Raw genomic sequence first — 17,303 nt, 5'->3', positions numbered from 1 at the left:
GTCATCGCCCCCCTATCGCCCCCTTCGCTATTTTCGCCCCCCGTCGCCCCCTTTGTCCATTTTCGCCCCCCTGTCGCCCCCTTCGTCATTTTCGCCCCCCTAGATCGCCAAATCGCCCCATGGGGGGCGATATCGCCCACGTTGGGAACCACTGTCCTATATGGTTGAAGCTATCAATACAGTGATGATTAGGCGTACATGTCATGGGTGATTGAAACGTGTATCTACCAGAGACGATGTTGTTATTTTCACGATGTCAACATGCAGGATTTAGTTTAGTATGAAGATTTCAATTTCTATGTATACAGCAATGATTAAGCGTCCTTCGCATTCTGGATTGACACGTGGATATTCGAGACAACGTCCAAATTTTCAAGATGCCCACATGCGGGTTTTTGCCTAGTATGAAAATTTCAGCTTCTATCAATACAGTTATAATGAGCGTCCATATCATTCTGGTTACGCAGTTTTATTTATTTCTATTCTGTCGTTACAACTCATTTCTTTGCTATTGTTTTCCACTCTTCGTCTGGTGAGATATTCGTTGAATTATATTATATGTTGTACAGAGTACAGGCCTGAATTTGTGAATATTTTACTAGGGCTTAGGCAGGCTTATTTTACCTAGAAAACTATGCGCCTTCGTGATTGAGTTTGAGTCAACATATGGTTTGAAGTAATTAGCAACATGCTGTGTCGATTACTGTGGTGTATGGCATGCACTCTCATTTCCCTAATCTGAACGGCCATGTTACGTATAGCCTAACGCACGCATTCGCCATACGGACGCATGCTTAGCAGTATGAGAATCCTGACGTTTCTGTGTCCAAGTCCTTCGTACCCGATTTTGTACAGAAGTACGCCGTTTTCCCGAAAACATTTTTCTGTATCGGCTAAGATCATTTTTCATTTGAATTTGTTCAATCAATCAATCAGTTTTATTAATATTTTCATAATTTCAAAACACCACAAAACTGCGATACAATGAAAAGATTAGAAGGTGTCGAAACAACTTGGAGTAGTATTTAAGATCAGCCACCCACCTTAGCCTAGGGCCTAGGCGAAGTAAAGAAAAGGCATGCATGCACACTGAATGAAAAGTATTATTATCATTGGTTTATTAGCAATTTTATCAGTTCAATACACCACAAAAAATGCGATACAATGAATAGACAGGAAGATGTCGAAGCGACTTGGATTTGTCAATGGAATCGGACACCCACCTTGGCCTAGGCGTAGTAAAAAGGAGGCATGCACACTGAATGAAAGTAAAGAATACAGTATAGAAAAAGAAAGCGACAAGAAATAGGGCGGCATGTCATGGGAAGCGAGATCGATAGGTCAGTCGTGGTCCGGTAATCTTGAGGATGGACTGTATTTATTTAGTAGTAATTGCTTGTATTTCGACTTGAATGTGGACATGCTCGTCGACTGTCGGATGGCCGGCGGGATACTGTTCCACACATCAGGTCCGGCATATTTGATGGAGCGATGATCTTTTCGGTCGATCATATGATATTTGGACGACGTGGACGCACGTGTGTTGTACTTGTGCGCTTTTGATTCAGAGGTAAAGAAGTCATTGAAATATTCGGGGCAACGACCGCAGTGAAACTGATACATAAACTTGGCGATTTCTAGTTTCCGCATATCTTCTATGTTTAGGACGCCGAATCTCTTCAGCAGCGATTTATTGGATGGGCAGCCAGGCCCCTTTGGGGCCCTAGCTATGATTCGGAGCACTTTATGCTGTAGTTTCTGCAGTGGCTTGAGTGCAGTTTTACTGGCAGCCCCCCAACAGAGGATGCCATAATGTAACTTCGATTGGATTAAGGATTTAAAGAGTATCAGGAGAACCCATGCTGGCATGAAGCGCCCAAGGCTGTAGAACAGGCCGCACTTCGGTGATAATTTAGTTTCTAGGGATTGAATATGACTCTTCCAGGACATGTTCGAGTCCAGTAAAACTCCGAGATATTTGGCATTATCTGTGTTGGAAACGGGCTGACCAGCGATATTAACGGTTAGGTTATTTTTTGAATTGACTGTCAGCAATTGCGATTTCGAGGCGTTTATGCAAAGGTTGTTCTGGGCCGTCCACTCATGGACTTTGGGCATTTGGTCACCAGTCAGGGCATCCAGCTCTGCCGTCGAAGATGCGGAAGAGAGGAGGTGAGTATCATCAGCGAACAGTGTGGTGTTCAATGAGGAGGTTTCAAAAATGTCGTTGACATATAAGGTGAAAAGGACCGGTCCAAGTACTGAGCCCTGGGGCACACCACAGGTCACCGGGTGAGGAGAGGACAAGGTGTCTGAGATCGCAACCATTTGTTGGCGTCCAGTGAGGTAACTTTTCATGAGCTCAAGTTGTGGGCCCCGAAGTCCGTAACGCGCCAATTTCGAGATGAGAATTTTATGATCTACGCAGTCAAACGCTTTTTTTAGGTCGAGAAAAATGCTACATCCCACATTTCGCTTCTCTGAGATATCATAGTACTGTTCGGCCACTGTTAGGAGGGCATGAGCGGTTTGGTGTTTGTTTCGGAAGCCAAATTGTTGAGGGGAAATGACCGACATTTTGGCGAGGAATGAGGACAGGCGGGAGAGGAGCAACTTTTCGAATACAATCCCGATGCATGGGAGAACGGATATCGGACGGTAGTTGGTGACATTAGTTCTATCCCCAGCTTTGTGTACAGGGACTACTCTGGCTTTTTTTAGATAGCTTGGGTAGACTCCATTTTCTATCATGAAGTTGAAAAAATGGGCCATATATTGACCGATATGCAGGCTTATCATTTTTTAAAAACCATGATGGGATTTGGTCATCGCCGTCGGCCTTGTGCGATTTCAGTTTGTGGATGGCTACTTCTACTTCGTATTTGGTCGTAGGTTCAAGCACAATTGACTGGGATATCGATCTCACCTCTGACCTGGCCGACACAGGTTTTGTAATAGAAGAAGCAATATTTGGGCCTACGTTACAAAAATATTCATTGAAGTGATTCGCGATGGCCGCCGGGTCTGAAAGTTTGTTTCCGGTATGCGAATTCACAATTTCCGAAACAGACTTATGGCCTTTTTTTCGATGTAGGAGAGAGTTAAGTCCTGACCATGTTTTTCGAGTGTCCTTTATGTGTCTGTTGAAAAATCTCTCATTGTACTTTGCTTTTGCCTTGGAAATGAGATGCACGGTGCGATTCCTGAAACGTCGAAATCTTTCTCGTTCATCTTCTGAGCAGTTCTTGGTGTCTATTCGGTTATGCCACCGGTTACGTTTACGGATGAGTTGAATCAGCTTTGTGGTCATCCACGGATTTCGCTTCAATTTTCTTTGACTTCTCGAAAGGCGCTGTAGAGGTGCAAATTGTTCCAGCAGTGATTTGATAGCAGACATAAACTCTACAAATTTTTCGTCAAAGTTGTTTACCGAGATGTGGGGGATGGCTGATGTTTTAAATTGATTGAATGCGGCATCATCGAGCGCTTCTTCGTCCACTAACTCTCGTCGTCTGCAGAGGTGATATGTTTCGGGGGGTGTCCTTTGTTGTTCTTGTGATAGAAAACCAATATGGTTGTGGTCACTGATTTTTGCCGAAATGACAAATGGAATGATTTCCATGTCGCGCGAGTTGGTATTGTGACAGTAGGGTTATATGAGGTATTATTGTCTCTGTAATTAGAACTCAGACGAGTAGTTGTCCTGGCGTAGGCTGCACTCTGTCTGTACTTAACTGAGAGATAGAACGTCCTCTTCGACCGCTGTCGTATCGTGAACTCTTCAGACGAATATATTGTTCAACACAGTCTATTTATTGTACGTAATTTCAGTAGGTTTAGCATGAATCTCCTCGAAATTGCTATCGCACGAGTTTATAAATGGTCGATAATATCGTAATAGGAAATTACGTCACGTACGCATAAGGCATGCAATACACTGTTGTGACACGCCTAAGACACACCGTTACACCATCCCCCCTTTGAGGGAGCGGACATGCAATGAGCGGAAGTAATTAGAACGAAGGTGTCACAACAGTAATACAGTAGCCTAACAATACCACTTATCAAACAAGTCCAGACGCTAATTTACGAGAGAGATGAACAAGTTTTCTACAGCTTTTATAATATACTAGTTAGCCTATCAGATCACAATACAATTCAGCTTACTGAACAAGAAATAATAACCCAACACTACACAAAATCCAGATTAACACACTAGAATAGGTAGCCTACAACTAACTACATTAAGCCTAACACAAAAAAAAAATATACACAATTTACATCTCAGTAGGCTCGCTCAAGTGTTACACACCAGCCAAGTCTGAGAGGCTATCCAACTTTAACAACAGTCCATGACCACTCTTATATACAATGTGGTCGTTACATACAACAATTGTACTTCGCTAGTACAATTTAGGTTTGATAGAATCGACGTCTATCTAAACCAAAAACGCGTGTGCGGTGCTCCTCCGTTTACTCACACGTGGCAGGGCGGGTGCCTGAATTCATCGGCGAAACAGGTCTTACTATGGCCGGGGGTTTCTTCTCTGGGGGCGGCGATACTCGCGAAGCCGACGTTGAATCGTGACGGGTCGGAACGGTATCAGGCATTCGGTCGTGTACCAGTGAGGTAGGTACGATTTGATCCCCCTTGTTGACGTTCCGGGAGGGTTGGGGCGAGAGCTGTGCACCATCGGTCGGTTCGGTTACCGTGTCTTCGTGCTGCAAAAGCGGCTGTTCGGTACCAATATCGACAGTATGACATCTGGTGCTTGCATCCGAGACATTCCCGTCATTCACGTCATTCAGTTCCCCCGGCATATTGCCGTCCGTATCGATCGATCGCAATTCAATGTTTTGATCAGAGTGTACGCCACGTGTTTCCACCGGAGCACCGCTTCCCGCGTTTTTCGAAACTCGCTGTCGCAACGTGTTCACCGTCCTGAAATAGACTTCAACACGGCAGTACGTCTGTCATGAAAGGACTTACGCCTTACAGCACGTTTCGAACAAAATAATTTACAACTTAAATACAATCCCCAGATCATAGCGTTCAACAGACAAAAAATCAAAATGTACTGGACAATTGGGCTCGTTACACTAGCCAAAATGTACAAGATGCTGCCCCTAAAAGCTTCATAAACAATCTTAACTGGCAGTGAAGGGTCGGCGTCGACGTGATCGCCGATTATACTACGATTAGCTAAGTGGGAGGCCGATAATTCACGCAATTTTTGAACTAACAACATGCTATGGGACATATGAGCCAACACACTGTCATAATCCGTACCAAGTGAAGGGTCTATTTTACTGAAAATATCTAAAAACGTTTCAGTCAGATTCACCGGATGTGTCGATTCTATAACAGTATCTAACCCGTCATGCATTGAGAATTTTAACTCAGTAACCGACGCGTTCCGCGAAATTAATAAGCCATTTTGAAATTTGAAAAATGACTTCCCTACTTTAAAAATTTTCGTCGTGTTTTTCGAGCCGAGATCTAAAGTTACCGGACCCAAGTATGCCGTTCCATTATCTACCAAGGTGGCCATTCGTGATAAGTTTTGGCCGAACCTTACAATTGGTCGCGCAGATAATCTACCGCCTGGCAAGAACAAACTCTCCTGTACTACGACAGTCTGTCTAAAACATTGTTCAGCCTGTATTACATCGCCGGCTTGACGAAACCGAGGTCGACCTTTGGTCGGTGACAAGTATAACGCGGCGTTCGTATTTAGCGGAATCAGCGACTTTTGGATGGCATACATCTGTTGCTCAACGTTGCATTCAAATGCGTTCAAATTGGTCACAAGACTTCGGTACCGAAAATCAGATTGATCTTTTACCTCTTGTATTGTTGCAAGAAGGAGGCGCATGCTTGGAGTTGTACGATTGGAACTTGCGGCCGGCTGCCCAATCGATAATCTTCGCATATCTCCATCTTTACAACTTTTCGGTACGACAAAGAAATCGTTGACGAGACATATTATCGGGGTTTTCCTGATACATCTCGTGGATTCAGATTGACACGATTTCCTTGACCTGAAACTCAGTCCCAAAGACGGCATTTCAATTCTTGTCGCAAATGGATAACGCTGTCCATAATGGATCACAACTCGGGAATTCCTTCCTATCAGCACTGTTGGGCAACGGTATCTAGTCAATGCGCCGGAATCCCAAACTACAGTGGCCAATTGGTTACGGCAATGCCCTTTATCGGGGGCACATTGAGACAAATCAGTCTGGTCAGATCTCAAGGCCACGTTCAGAGTGTCATATACAATATCTACATCATGAAAAATCAAATTTCGCAGATACCCTTCGTCTGTCGTTGGCCATGTCCACTCTACGTGCAAGGAATTATTGGTAGCATACAAGCCTTCCCCCATGTCCTCCAGATTCCCGTATTGTGACAATTTAGTAATGATGGCATGCTGACATTCCGCCAGTGGAAGCTGGTAACGAACCTCCTCTGATACCTCTTGGCTGTAAGTACCAAAAAAGAAGTAATGAGATTTCCACTTTCGCTCCGTAACATAACACATCTGTCCACTAAAATGATGGAAGCGGTTACGCAAGGCATAAATATCAGCTGTGCACCTCTCTGAACGTCTTACGGGGTTATTTACACACTCATCTGGCGGGGTAATTTCGATAAACTCAGAAACAGCATTCTTTGTACAAACTTCAATGTCCATCGTGATATCCGTGCTATTCACTGGGTTCGTTTGAATCAACGTCACGGATGACAGCACAATCGCCAGACACAGAATTGACGGATACGCCATAATCCTTCAGCCACGTCGGTTTCTTGACAGCACGTCCTGACTTCGTTTTAACCGGAGTAACTATATCGTGTCTGGAAGCAGAAATTGGCAGGTTATTACTTGTTACCTCCTGACTGAAAGGCGCGCTCGCTGGTCTGTCATTGTCCGCATTTCCTGAAACTCTGGCGGGCACTGTATCCCCTGACGGCTCAATTTGATCTGAAGGAAATAGCTCGGCACAATCATTATGACCGAGGTTCTGTTTCACATCGACTGCGTCCTCCACGTGTTGTTCTCCCTCGCAATTTTCGTGAGAACCACTATTATATCATTTTAACTGAGGTGTGAATCGTAGAATCTCCGTAACTCGAATGCTCCCAAGTTATAGATTGTTCCGCAAAATACCGTCATGGATTTCAATCATTAACTTTTGATGACGAAAGTAAGATGGATTGGTGTTGAACCGTCTAATATAGCTTTTCAAAGGTAGGTATGGAAATATACGCTGCATGTCTTCCGCAACTTCATTGACAAGATCAATTGTCGATTGCGGCATCATGAGCATCTGGGCGAGAACAGATGGCTGATTGTTCGTTTTGATATGTCTTTGATTTGTAGTGTTGAGTTTGACGTTTAAGGTGATGACCCTCAGGATCCGGATATGTGTTGGAGTCCAAGGATCCGATATTACCTGAAAGGGAAACAGAATTACAATGGTTCATAGTAATGTATAGTACATTTTTTGCAAAACGCCTTCGTAATATCACGGTAACTATACCTTGTTTCAACTTTGATGATTGTTCCGGATCGCCTTATAATATAAGTTCAATAGTTTAAGAAATTTATATTGTTATATCTGTGTAAACAAGAACAGACATGAAACAAATTTTTATCACATCTATTATGGAGCTACATTAATACCGAAACGAAGGAGCAATATTTCCGGAAGATATAAATGATTGGAGAACGCGATAATTCACATATGCACGTACTATCAGACAGTTCAAATTGGAATTTTACCATTTTCGCGTTTCAGAAATGCGAAATGCGCTGATGACAACACAAAATTTCCAGTAGTTGTAAAACACCTAACATGTGGAATTTTTAACATTAAATGTTACAACATTCGAATCGGGAATGTTGCGATACGATTTGGAATGCGGTATGTCAACTATAGCGTCATTTAACGTCTAATAAAAGTAAGGGTTCCGAATGGCGAGGGTTCGGGTGCGGGCGCGGGTTCGGAGGTTAGGAATGTTAGGGTTCGGAAGGTAGGGTTATGTTAAGGGTTGGACAGGGAAAGGGTAAGGGTTGAGTTCAGGGTTAGGGCGAGGGTTGGGGTTAGGGCAGGGCAGGGGAAGGGGAAGGGGAAGGGGTTGGGGAAGGGGAAGGGTTAGGGTTAGGGCGAGGGTTAGGGCGAGGGTTAGGGCGAGGGTTAGGGCAGGGTTAGGGTTTGGGTTAGGGCGAGGGTTAGGGCGAGGGTTAGGGCAGGGTTAGGGTAAGGGTAAGGGTAAGGGCTGGGTTAGGACAAGGGTGCGGAGTAGAACTGAAAGAGGAGATAAGCACAGGTGACGGGCAGTAAAAGAGGGTGATAGGTGTCGCTGAGTGAAAGGCACGGCAAGGATATGAGTCGGGTACTGTTGGTGTGAATATAATCGATGTATGAACGGGATGGACATGGACAATTGTTAAGAATTGATAATTTCAGCGTTGGCATATTGGTGTTTCGTGTGTTATGTTACCATATTGTAAAGTTGCGAAATGCGTTGTAAGAGTTGTTATTGCGAGAACGCCCATAGATGAAAAACATTACTCATCAATCTTCCTAGAGTTGATAATATACGTGTTAATATTGTGTTTTACGCTACTTACTATGCGAAGACGATAGTTCTGCCAATTGGACAAGTAATAATTAGAAATGTATTGAAATGGAATATTCGTAACCGAAACATACATAAATAGAAGACACTGTCGACATAGTTATGATAAATTAACGTCCAAAAGATGGTACCACTATTATATCATTTTATTTGAGGTGTGAATCGTAGAATCTCCGTAACTCGAATGCTCCCAAGTTATAGATTGTTCCGCAAAATACCGTCATGGATTTCAATCATTAACTTTTGATGACGAAAGTAAGATGGATTGGTGTTGAACCGTCTAATATGGCTTTTCAAAGGTAGGTATGGAAATATACGCTGCATGTCTTCCGCAACTTCATTGACAAGATCAATTGTCGATTGCGGCATCATGAGCATCTGGGCGAGAACAGATGGCTGATTGTTCGTTTTGATATGTCTTTGATTTGTAGTGTTGAGTTTGACGTTTAAGGTGATGACCCTCAGGATCCGGATATGTGTTGGAGTCCAAGGATCCGATATTACCTGAAAGGGAAACAGAATTACAATGGTTCATAGTAATGTATAGTACATTTTTTGCAAAACGCCTTCGTAATATCACAGTAACTTTACCTTGTTTCAACTTTGATGATTGTTCCGGATCGCCTTATAATATAAGTTCAATAGTTTAAGAAATTTATATTGTTATATCTGTGTAAACAAGAACAGACATGAAACAAATTTTTATCACATCTATTATGGAGCTACATTAATACCGAAACGAAGGAGCAATATTTCCGGAAGATATAAATGATTGGAGAACGCGATAATTCACATATGCACGTACTATCAGACAGTTCAAATTGGAATTTTACCATTTTCGCGTTTCAGAAATGCGAAATGCGCTGATGACAACACAAAATTTCCAGTAGTTGTAAAACACCTAACATGTGGAATTTTTAACATTAAATGTTACAACATTCGAATCGGGAATGTTGCGATACGATTTGGAATGCGGTATGTCAACTATAGCGTCATTTAACGTCTAATAAAAGTAAGGGTTCCGAATGGCGAGGGTTCGGGTGCGGGCGCGGGTTCGGAGGTTAGGAATGTTAGGGTTCGGAAGGTAGGGTTATGTTAAGGGTTGGACAGGGAAAGGGTAAGGGTTGAGTTCAGGGTTAGGGCGAGGGTTGGGGCGAGGGTTAGGGTGAGGGTTGGGGTCAGGGCAGGGAAGGGGAAGGGGAAGGGGAAGGGGAAGGGGAAGGGGAAGGGTTAGGGCGAGGGTTAGGGCAAGGGTTAGGGCAGGGTTAGGGTTTGGGTTAGGGCGAGGGTTAGGGCGAGGGTTAGGGCAGGGTTAGGGTAAGGGTAAGGGTAAGGGCTGGGTTAGGACAAGGGTGCGGAGTAGAACTGAAAGAGGAGATAAGCACAGGTGACGGGCAGTAAAAGAGGGTGATAGGTGTCGCTGAGTGAAAGGCACGGCCCGGATATGAGTCGGGTACTGTTGGTGTAAATATAATCGATGTATGAACGGGATGGACATGGACAATTGTTAAGAATTGATAATTTCAGCGTTGGCATATTGGTGTTTCGTGTGTTATGTTACCATATTGTAAAGTTGCGAAATGCGTTGTAAGAGTTGTTATTGCGAGAACGCCCATAGATGAAAAACATTACTCATCAATCTTCCTAGAGTTGATAATATACGTGTTAATATTGTGTTTTACGCTACTTACTATGCGAAGACGATAGTTCTGCCAATTGGACAAGTAATAATTAGAAATGTATTGAAATGGAATATTCGTAACCGAAACATACATAAATAGAAGACACTGTCGACATGGTTATGATAAATTAACGTCCAAAAGATGGTACCACTATTATATCATTTTATTTGAGGTGTGAATCGTAGAATCTCCGTAACTCGAATGCTCCCAAGTTATAGATTGTTCCGCAAAATACCGTCATGGATTTCAATCATTAACTTTTGATGACGAAAGTAAGATGGATTGGTGTTGAACCGTCTAATATGGCTTTTCAAAGGTAGGTATGGAAATATACGCTGCATGTCTTCCGCAACTTCATTGACAAGATCAATTGTCGATTGCGGCATCATGAGCATCTGGGCGAGAACAGATGGCTGATTGTTCGTTTTGATATGTCTTTGATTTGTAGTGTTGAGTTTGACGTTTAAGGTGATGACCCTCAGGATCCGGATATGTGTTGGAGTCCAAGGATCCGATATTACCTGAAAGGGAAACAGAATTACAATGGTTCATAGTAATGTATAGTACATTTTTTGCAAAACAATGTTTTAGACAGACTGTCGTAGTACAGGAGAGTTTGTTCTTGCCAGGCGGTAGATTATCTGCGCGACCAATTGTAAGGTTCGGCCAAAACTTATCACGAATGGCCACCTTGGTAGATAATGGAACGGCATACTTGGGTCCGGTAACTTTAGATCTCGGCTCGAAAAACACGACGAAAATTTTTAAAGTAGGGAAGTCATTTTTCAAATTTCAAAATGGCTTATTAATTTCGCGGAACGCGTCGGTTACTGAGTTAAAATTCTCAATGCATGACGGGTTAGATACTGTTATAGAATCGACACATCCGGTGAATCTGACTGAAACGTTTTTAGATATTTTCAGTAAAATAGACCCTTCACTTGGTACGGATTATGACAGTGTGTTGGCTCATATGTCCCATAGCATGTTGTTAGTTCAAAAATTGCGTGAATTATCGGCCTCCCACTTAGCTAATCGTAGTATAATCGGCGATCACGTCGACGCCGACCCTTCACTGCCAGTTAAGATTGTTTATGAAGCTTTTAGGGGCAGCATCTTGTACATTTTGGCTAGTGTAACGAGCCCAATTGTCCAGTACATTTTGATTTTTTGTCTGTTGAACGCTATGATCTGGGGATTGTATTTAAGTTGTAAATTATTTTGTTCGAAACGTGCTGTAAGGCGTAAGTCCTTTCATGACAGACGTACTGCCGTGTTGAAGTCTATTTCAGGACGGTGAACACGTTGCGACAGCGAGTTTCGAAAAACGCGGGAAGCGGTGCTCCGGTGGAAACACGTGGCGTACACTCTGATCAAAACATTGAATTGCGATCGATCGATACGGACGGCAATATGCCGGGGGAACTGAATGACGTGAATGACGGGAATGTCTCGGATGCAAGCACCAGATGTCATACTGTCGATATTGGTACCGAACAGCCGCTTTTGCAGCACGAAGACACGGTAACCGAACCGACCGATGGTGCACAGCTCTCGCCCCAACCCTCCCGGAACGTCAACAAGGGGGATCAAATCGTACCTACCTCACTGGTACACGACCGAATGCCTGATACCGTTCCGACCCGTCACGATTCAACGTCGGCTTCGCGAGTATCGCCGCCCCCAGAGAAGAAACCCCCGGCCATAGTAAGACCTGTTTCGCCGATGAATTCAGGCACCCGCCCTGCCACGTGTGAGTAAACGGAGGAGCACCGCACACGCGTTTTTGGTTTAGATAGACGTCGATTCTATCAAACCTAAATTGTACTAGCGAAGTACAATTGTTGTATGTAACGACCACATTGTATATAAGAGTGGTCATGGACTGTTGTTAAAGTTGGATAGCCTCTCAGACTTGGCTGGTGTGTAACACTTGAGCGAGCCTACTGAGATGTAAATTGTGTATATTTTTTTTTTGTGTTAGGCTTAATGTAGTTAGTTGTAGGCTACCTATTCTAGTGTGTTAATCTGGATTTTGTGTAGTGTTGGGTTATTATTTCTTGTTCAGTAAGCTGAATTGTATTGTGATCTGATAGGCTAACTAGTATATTATAAAAGCTGTAGAAAACTTGTTCATCTCTCTCGTAAATTAGCGTCTGGACTTGTTTGATAAGTGGTATTGTTAGGCTACTGTATTACTGTTGTGACACCTTCGTTCTAATTACTTCCGCTCATTGCATGTCCGCTCCCTCAAAGGGGGGATGGTGTAACGGTGTGTCTTAGGCGTGTCACAACAGTGTATTGCATGCCTTATGCGTACGTGACGTAATTTCCTATTACGATATTATCGACCATTTATAAACTCGTGCGATAGCAATTTCGAGGAGAGGGTTAGGGTTAGGGTTAGGGTTAGGGTTAGGGTTAGGGTTAGGGTTAGGGTTAGGGTTAGGGTTAGGGTTAGGGTTAGGGTTAGGGTTAGGGTTAGGGTTAGGGTTAGGGTTAGGGTTAGGGTTAGGGTTAGGGTTAGGGTTAGGGTTAGGGTTAGGGTTAGGGTTAGGGTTAGGGTTAGGGTTAGGGTTAGGGTTAGGGTTAGGGTTAGGGTTAGGGTTAGGGTTAGGGTTAGGGTTAGGGTTAGGGTTAGGGTTAGGGTTAGGGTTAGGGTTAGGGTTAGGGTTAGGGTTAGGGTTAGGGTTAGGGTTAGGGTTAGGGTTAGGGTTAGGGTTAGGGTTAGGGTTAGGGTTAGGGTTAGGGTTAGGGTTAGGGTTAGGGTTAGGGTTAGGGTTAGGGTTAGGGTTAGGGTTAGGGTTAGGGTTAGGGTTAGGGTTAGGGTTAGGGTTAGGGTTAGGGTTAGGGTTAGGGTTAGGGTTAGGGTTAGGGTTAGGGTTAGGGTTAGGGTTAGGGTTAGGGTTAGGGTTAGGGTTAGGGTTAGGGTTAGGGTTAGGGTTAGGGTTAGGGTTAGGGTTAGGGTTAGGGTTAGGGTTAGGGTTAGGGTTAGGGTTAGGGTTAGGGTTAGGGTTAGGGTTAGGGTTAGGGTTAGGGTTAGGGTTAGGGTTAGGGTTAGGGTTAGGGTTAGGGTTAGGGTTAGGGTTAGGGTTAGGGTTAGGGTTAGGGTTAGGGTTAGGGTTAGGGTTAGGGTTAGGGTTAGGGTTAGGGTTAGGGTTAGGGTTAGGGTTAGGGTTAGGGTTAGGGTTAGGGTTAGGGTTAGGGTTAGGGTTAGGGTTAGGGTTAGGGTTAGGGTTAGGGTTAGGGTTAGGGTTAGGGTTAGGGTTAGGGTTAGGGTTAGGGTTAGGGTTAGGGTTAGGGTTAGGGTTAGGGTTAGGGTTAGGGTTAGGGTTAGGGTTAGGGTTAGGGTTAGGGTTAGGGTTAGGGTTAGGGTTAGGGTTAGGGTTAGGGTTAGGGTTAGGGTTAGGGTTAGGGTTAGGGTTAGGGTTAGGGTTAGGGTTAGGGTTAGGGTTAGGGTTAGGGTTAGGGTTAGGGTTAGGGTTAGGGTTAGGGTTAGGGTTAGGGTTAGGGTTAGGGTTAGGGTTAGGGTTAGGGTTAGGGTTAGGGTTAGGGTTAGGGTTAGGGTTAGGGTTAGGGTTAGGGTTAGGGTTAGGGTTAGGGTTAGGGTTAGGGTTAGGGTTAGGGTTAGGGTTAGGGTTAGGGTTAGGGTTAGGGTTAGGGTTAGGGTTAGGGTTAGGGTTAGGGTTAGGGTTAGGGTTAGGGTTAGGGTTAGGGTTAGGGTTAGGGTTAGGGTTAGGGTTAGGGTTAGGGTTAGGGTTAGGGTTAGGGTTAGGGTTAGGGTTAGGGTTAGGGTTAGGGTTAGGGTTAGGGTTAGGGTTAGGGTTAGGGTTAGGGTTAGGGTTAGGGTTAGGGTTAGGGTTAGGGTTAGGGTTAGGGTTAGGGTTAGGGTTAGGGTTAGGGTTAGGGTTAGGGTTAGGGTTAGGGTTAGGGTTAGGGTTAGGGTTAGGGTTAGGGTTAGGGTTAGGGTTAGGGTTAGGGTTAGGGTTAGGGTTAGGGTTAGGGTTAGGGTTAGGGTTAGGGTTAGGGTTAGGGTTAGGGTTAGGGTTAGGGTTAGGGTTAGGGTTAGGGTTAGGGTTAGGGTTAGGGTTAGGGTTAGGGTTAGGGTTAGGGTTAGGGTTAGGGTTAGGGTTAGGGTTAGGGTTAGGGTTAGGGTTAGGGTTAGGGTTAGGGTTAGGGTTAGGGTTAGGGTTAGGGTTAGGGTTAGGGTTAGGGTTAGGGTTAGGGTTAGGGTTAGGGTTAGGGTTAGGGTTAGGGTTAGGGTTAGGGTTAGGGTTAGGGTTAGGGTTAGGGTTAGGGTTAGGGTTAGGGTTAGGGTTAGGGTTAGGGTTAGGGTTAGGGTTAGGGTTAGGGTTAGGGTTAGGGTTAGGGTTAGGGTTAGGGTTAGGGTTAGGGTTAGGGTTAGGGTTAGGGTTAGGGTTAGGGTTAGGGTTAGGGTTAGGGTTAGGGTTAGGGTTAGGGTTAGGGTTAGGGTTAGGGTTAGGGTTAGGGTTAGGGTTAGGGTTAGGGTTAGGGTTAGGGTTAGGGTTAGGGTTAGGGTTAGGGTTAGGGTTAGGGTTAGGGTTAGGGTTAGGGTTAGGGTTAGGGTTAGGGTTAGGGTTAGGGTTAGGGTTAGGGTTAGGGTTAGGGTTAGGGTTAGGGTTAGGGTTAGGGTTAGGGTTAGGGTTAGGGTTAGGGTTAGGGTTAGGGTTAGGGTTAGGGTTAGGGTTAGGGTTAGGGTTAGGGTTAGGGTTAGGGTTAGGGTTAGGGTTAGGGTTAGGGTTAGGGTTAGGGTTAGGGTTAGGGTTAGGGTTAGGGTTAGGGTTAGGGTTAGGGTTAGGGTTAGGGTTAGGGTTAGGGTTAGGGTTAGGGTTAGGGTTAGGGTTAGGGTTAGGGTTAGGGTTAGGGTTAGGGTTAGGGTTAGGGTTAGGGTTAGGGTTAGGGTTAGGGTTAGGGTTAGGGTTAGGGTTAGGGTTAGGGTTAGGGTTAGGGTTAGGGTTAGGGTTAGGGTTAGGGTTAGGGTTAGGGTTAGGGTTAGGGTTAGGGTTAGGGTTAGGGTTAGGGTTAGGGTTAGGGTTAGGGTTAGGGTTAGGGTTAGGGTTAGGGTTAGGGTTAGGGTTAGGGTTAGGGTTAGGGTTAGGGTTAGGGTTAGGGTTAGGGTTAGGGTTAGGGTTAGGGTTAGGGTTAGGGTTAGGGTTAGGGTTAGGGTTAGGGTTAGGGTTAGGGTTAGGGTTAGGGTTAGGGTTAGGGTTAGGGTTAGGGTTAGGGTTAGGGTTAGGGTTAGGGTTAGGGTTAGGGTTAGGGTTAGGGTTAGGGTTAGGGTTAGGGTTAGGGTTAGGGTTAGGGTTAGGGTTAGGGTTAGGGTTAGGGTTAGGGTTAGGGTTAGGGTTAGGGTTAGGGTTAGGGTTAGGGTTAGGGTTAGGGTTAGGGTTAGGGTTAGGGTTAGGGTTAGGGTTAGGGTTAGGGTTAGGGTTAGGGTTAGGGTTAGGGTTAGGGTTAGGGTTAGGGTTAGGGTTAGGGTTAGGGTTAGGGTTAGGGTTAGGGTTAGGGTTAGGGTTAGGGTTAGGGTTAGGGTTAGGGTTAGGGTTAGGGTTAGGGTTAGGGTTAGGGTTAGGGTTAGGGTTAGGGTTAGGGTTAGGGTTAGGGTTAGGGTTAGGGTTAGGGTTAGGGTTAGGGTTAGGGTTAGGGTTAGGGTTAGGGTTAGGGTTAGGGTTAGGGTTAGGGTTAGGGTTAGGGTTAGGGTTAGGGTTAGGGTTAGGGTTAGGGTTAGGGTTAGGGTTAGGGTTAGGGTTAGGGTTAGGGTTAGGGTTAGGGTTAGGGTTAGGGTTAGGGTTAGGGTTAGGGTTAGGGTTAGGGTTAGGGTTAGGGTTAGGGTTAGGGTTAGGGTTAGGGTTAGGGTTAGGGTTAGGGTTAGGGTTAGGGTTAGGGTTAGGGTTAGGGTTAGGGTTAGGGTTAGGGTTAGGGTTAGGGTTAGGGTTAGGGTTAGGGTTAGGGTTAGGGTTAGGGTTAGGGTTAGGGTTAGGGTTAGGGTTAGGGTTAGGGTTAGGGTTAGGGTTAGGGTTAGGGTTAGGGTTAGGGTTAGGGTTAGGGTTAGGGTTAGGGTTAGGGTTAGGGTTAGGGTTAGGGTTAGGGTTAGGGTTAGGGTTAGGGTTAGGGTTAGGGTTAGGGTTAGGGTTAGGGTTAGGGTTAGGGTTAGGGTTAGGGTTAGGGTTAGGGTTAGGGTTAGGGTTAGGGTTAGGGTTAGGGTTAGGGTTAGGGTTAGGGTTAGGGTTAGGTTAGGTTAGGGTTAGGGTTAGGGTTAGGGTTAGGGTTAGGGTTAGGGTTAGGGTTAGGGTTAGGGTTAGGGTTAGGGTTAGGTTAGGGTTAGGGTTAGGTTAGGGTTAGGGTTAGGGTTAGGGTTAGGGTTAGGGTTAGGGTTAGGGTTAGGGTTAGGGTTAGGGTTAGGGTTAGGGTTAGGGTTAGGGTTAGGGTTAGGGTTAGGGTTAGGGTTAGGGTTAGGGTTAGGGTTAGGGTTAGGGTTAGGTTAGGGTTAGGGTTAGGGTTAGGGTTAGGGTTAGGGTTAGGGTTAGGGTTAGGGTTAGGGTTAGGGTTAGGGTTAGGGTTAGGGTTAGGGTTAGGGTTAGGGTTAGGGTTAGGGTTAGGGTTAGGGTTAGGGTTAGGGTTAGGGTTAGGGTTAGGGTTAGGGTTAGGGTTAGGGTTAGGGTTAGGGTTAGGGTTAGGGTTAGGGTTAGGGTTAGGGTTAGGGTTAGGGTTAGGGTTAGGGTTAGGGTTAGGTTAGGGTTAGGGTTAGGGTTAGGGTTAGGGTTAGGGTTAGGGTTAGGGTTAGGGTTAGGGTTAGGGTTAGGGTTAGGGTTAGGGTTAGGGTTAGGGTTAGGGTTAGGGTTAGGGTTAGGGTTAGGGTTAGGGTTAGGGTTAGGGTTAGGGTTAGGGTTAGGGTTAGGGTTAGGGTTAGGGTTAGGGTTAGGGTTAGGGTTAGGGTTAGGGTTAGGGTTAGA

At 45.1% G+C, this 17,303-nt stretch overlaps 1 protein-coding gene and 1 long non-coding RNA gene across 3 annotated transcripts in view; one reads left to right on the top strand and one right to left on the bottom strand.

The window, feature by feature from the left end:
- The window catches only part of LOC145459648 (uncharacterized), a 333,482-nt gene that overhangs the window by 118,863 nt on the left and 197,316 nt on the right, over positions 1 to 17,303 (top strand). The gene's annotated exons all lie outside the window — the stretch shown is intronic.
- On the bottom strand, positions 3,793 to 7,007 carry LOC145459628 (uncharacterized). 2 transcript variants are annotated; one of them, XM_080338200.1, is made up of 2 exons: positions 6,319 to 7,007; positions 3,793 to 6,042 (listed from the first exon to the last, which is right to left on the bottom strand). In XM_080338200.1, exons 1-2 carry the CDS (start codon positions 6,786 to 6,788, stop codon positions 4,935 to 4,937), a joined length of 1,578 nt encoding a protein of 525 aa, XP_080194326.1. In that variant the 5' UTR covers positions 6,789 to 7,007; the 3' UTR covers positions 3,793 to 4,934. The 2 variants fall into 2 exon arrangements, with proteins under 2 accessions (XP_080194326.1, XP_080194327.1); XM_080338201.1 differs by having other exon boundaries at positions 6,376 to 7,007.

The sequence above is a fragment of the Botryllus schlosseri genome, unplaced genomic scaffold (assembly GCF_051294905.1).
Source record: "Botryllus schlosseri isolate E-star unplaced genomic scaffold, Bs_hap1 Bs17a, whole genome shotgun sequence".
NCBI classification, from domain to species: Eukaryota; Metazoa; Chordata; class Ascidiacea; order Stolidobranchia; family Styelidae; genus Botryllus; species Botryllus schlosseri.
Note: the sequence above shows the minus strand (reverse complement) of the source record. Positions and strands in the feature narration are given on the sequence as shown.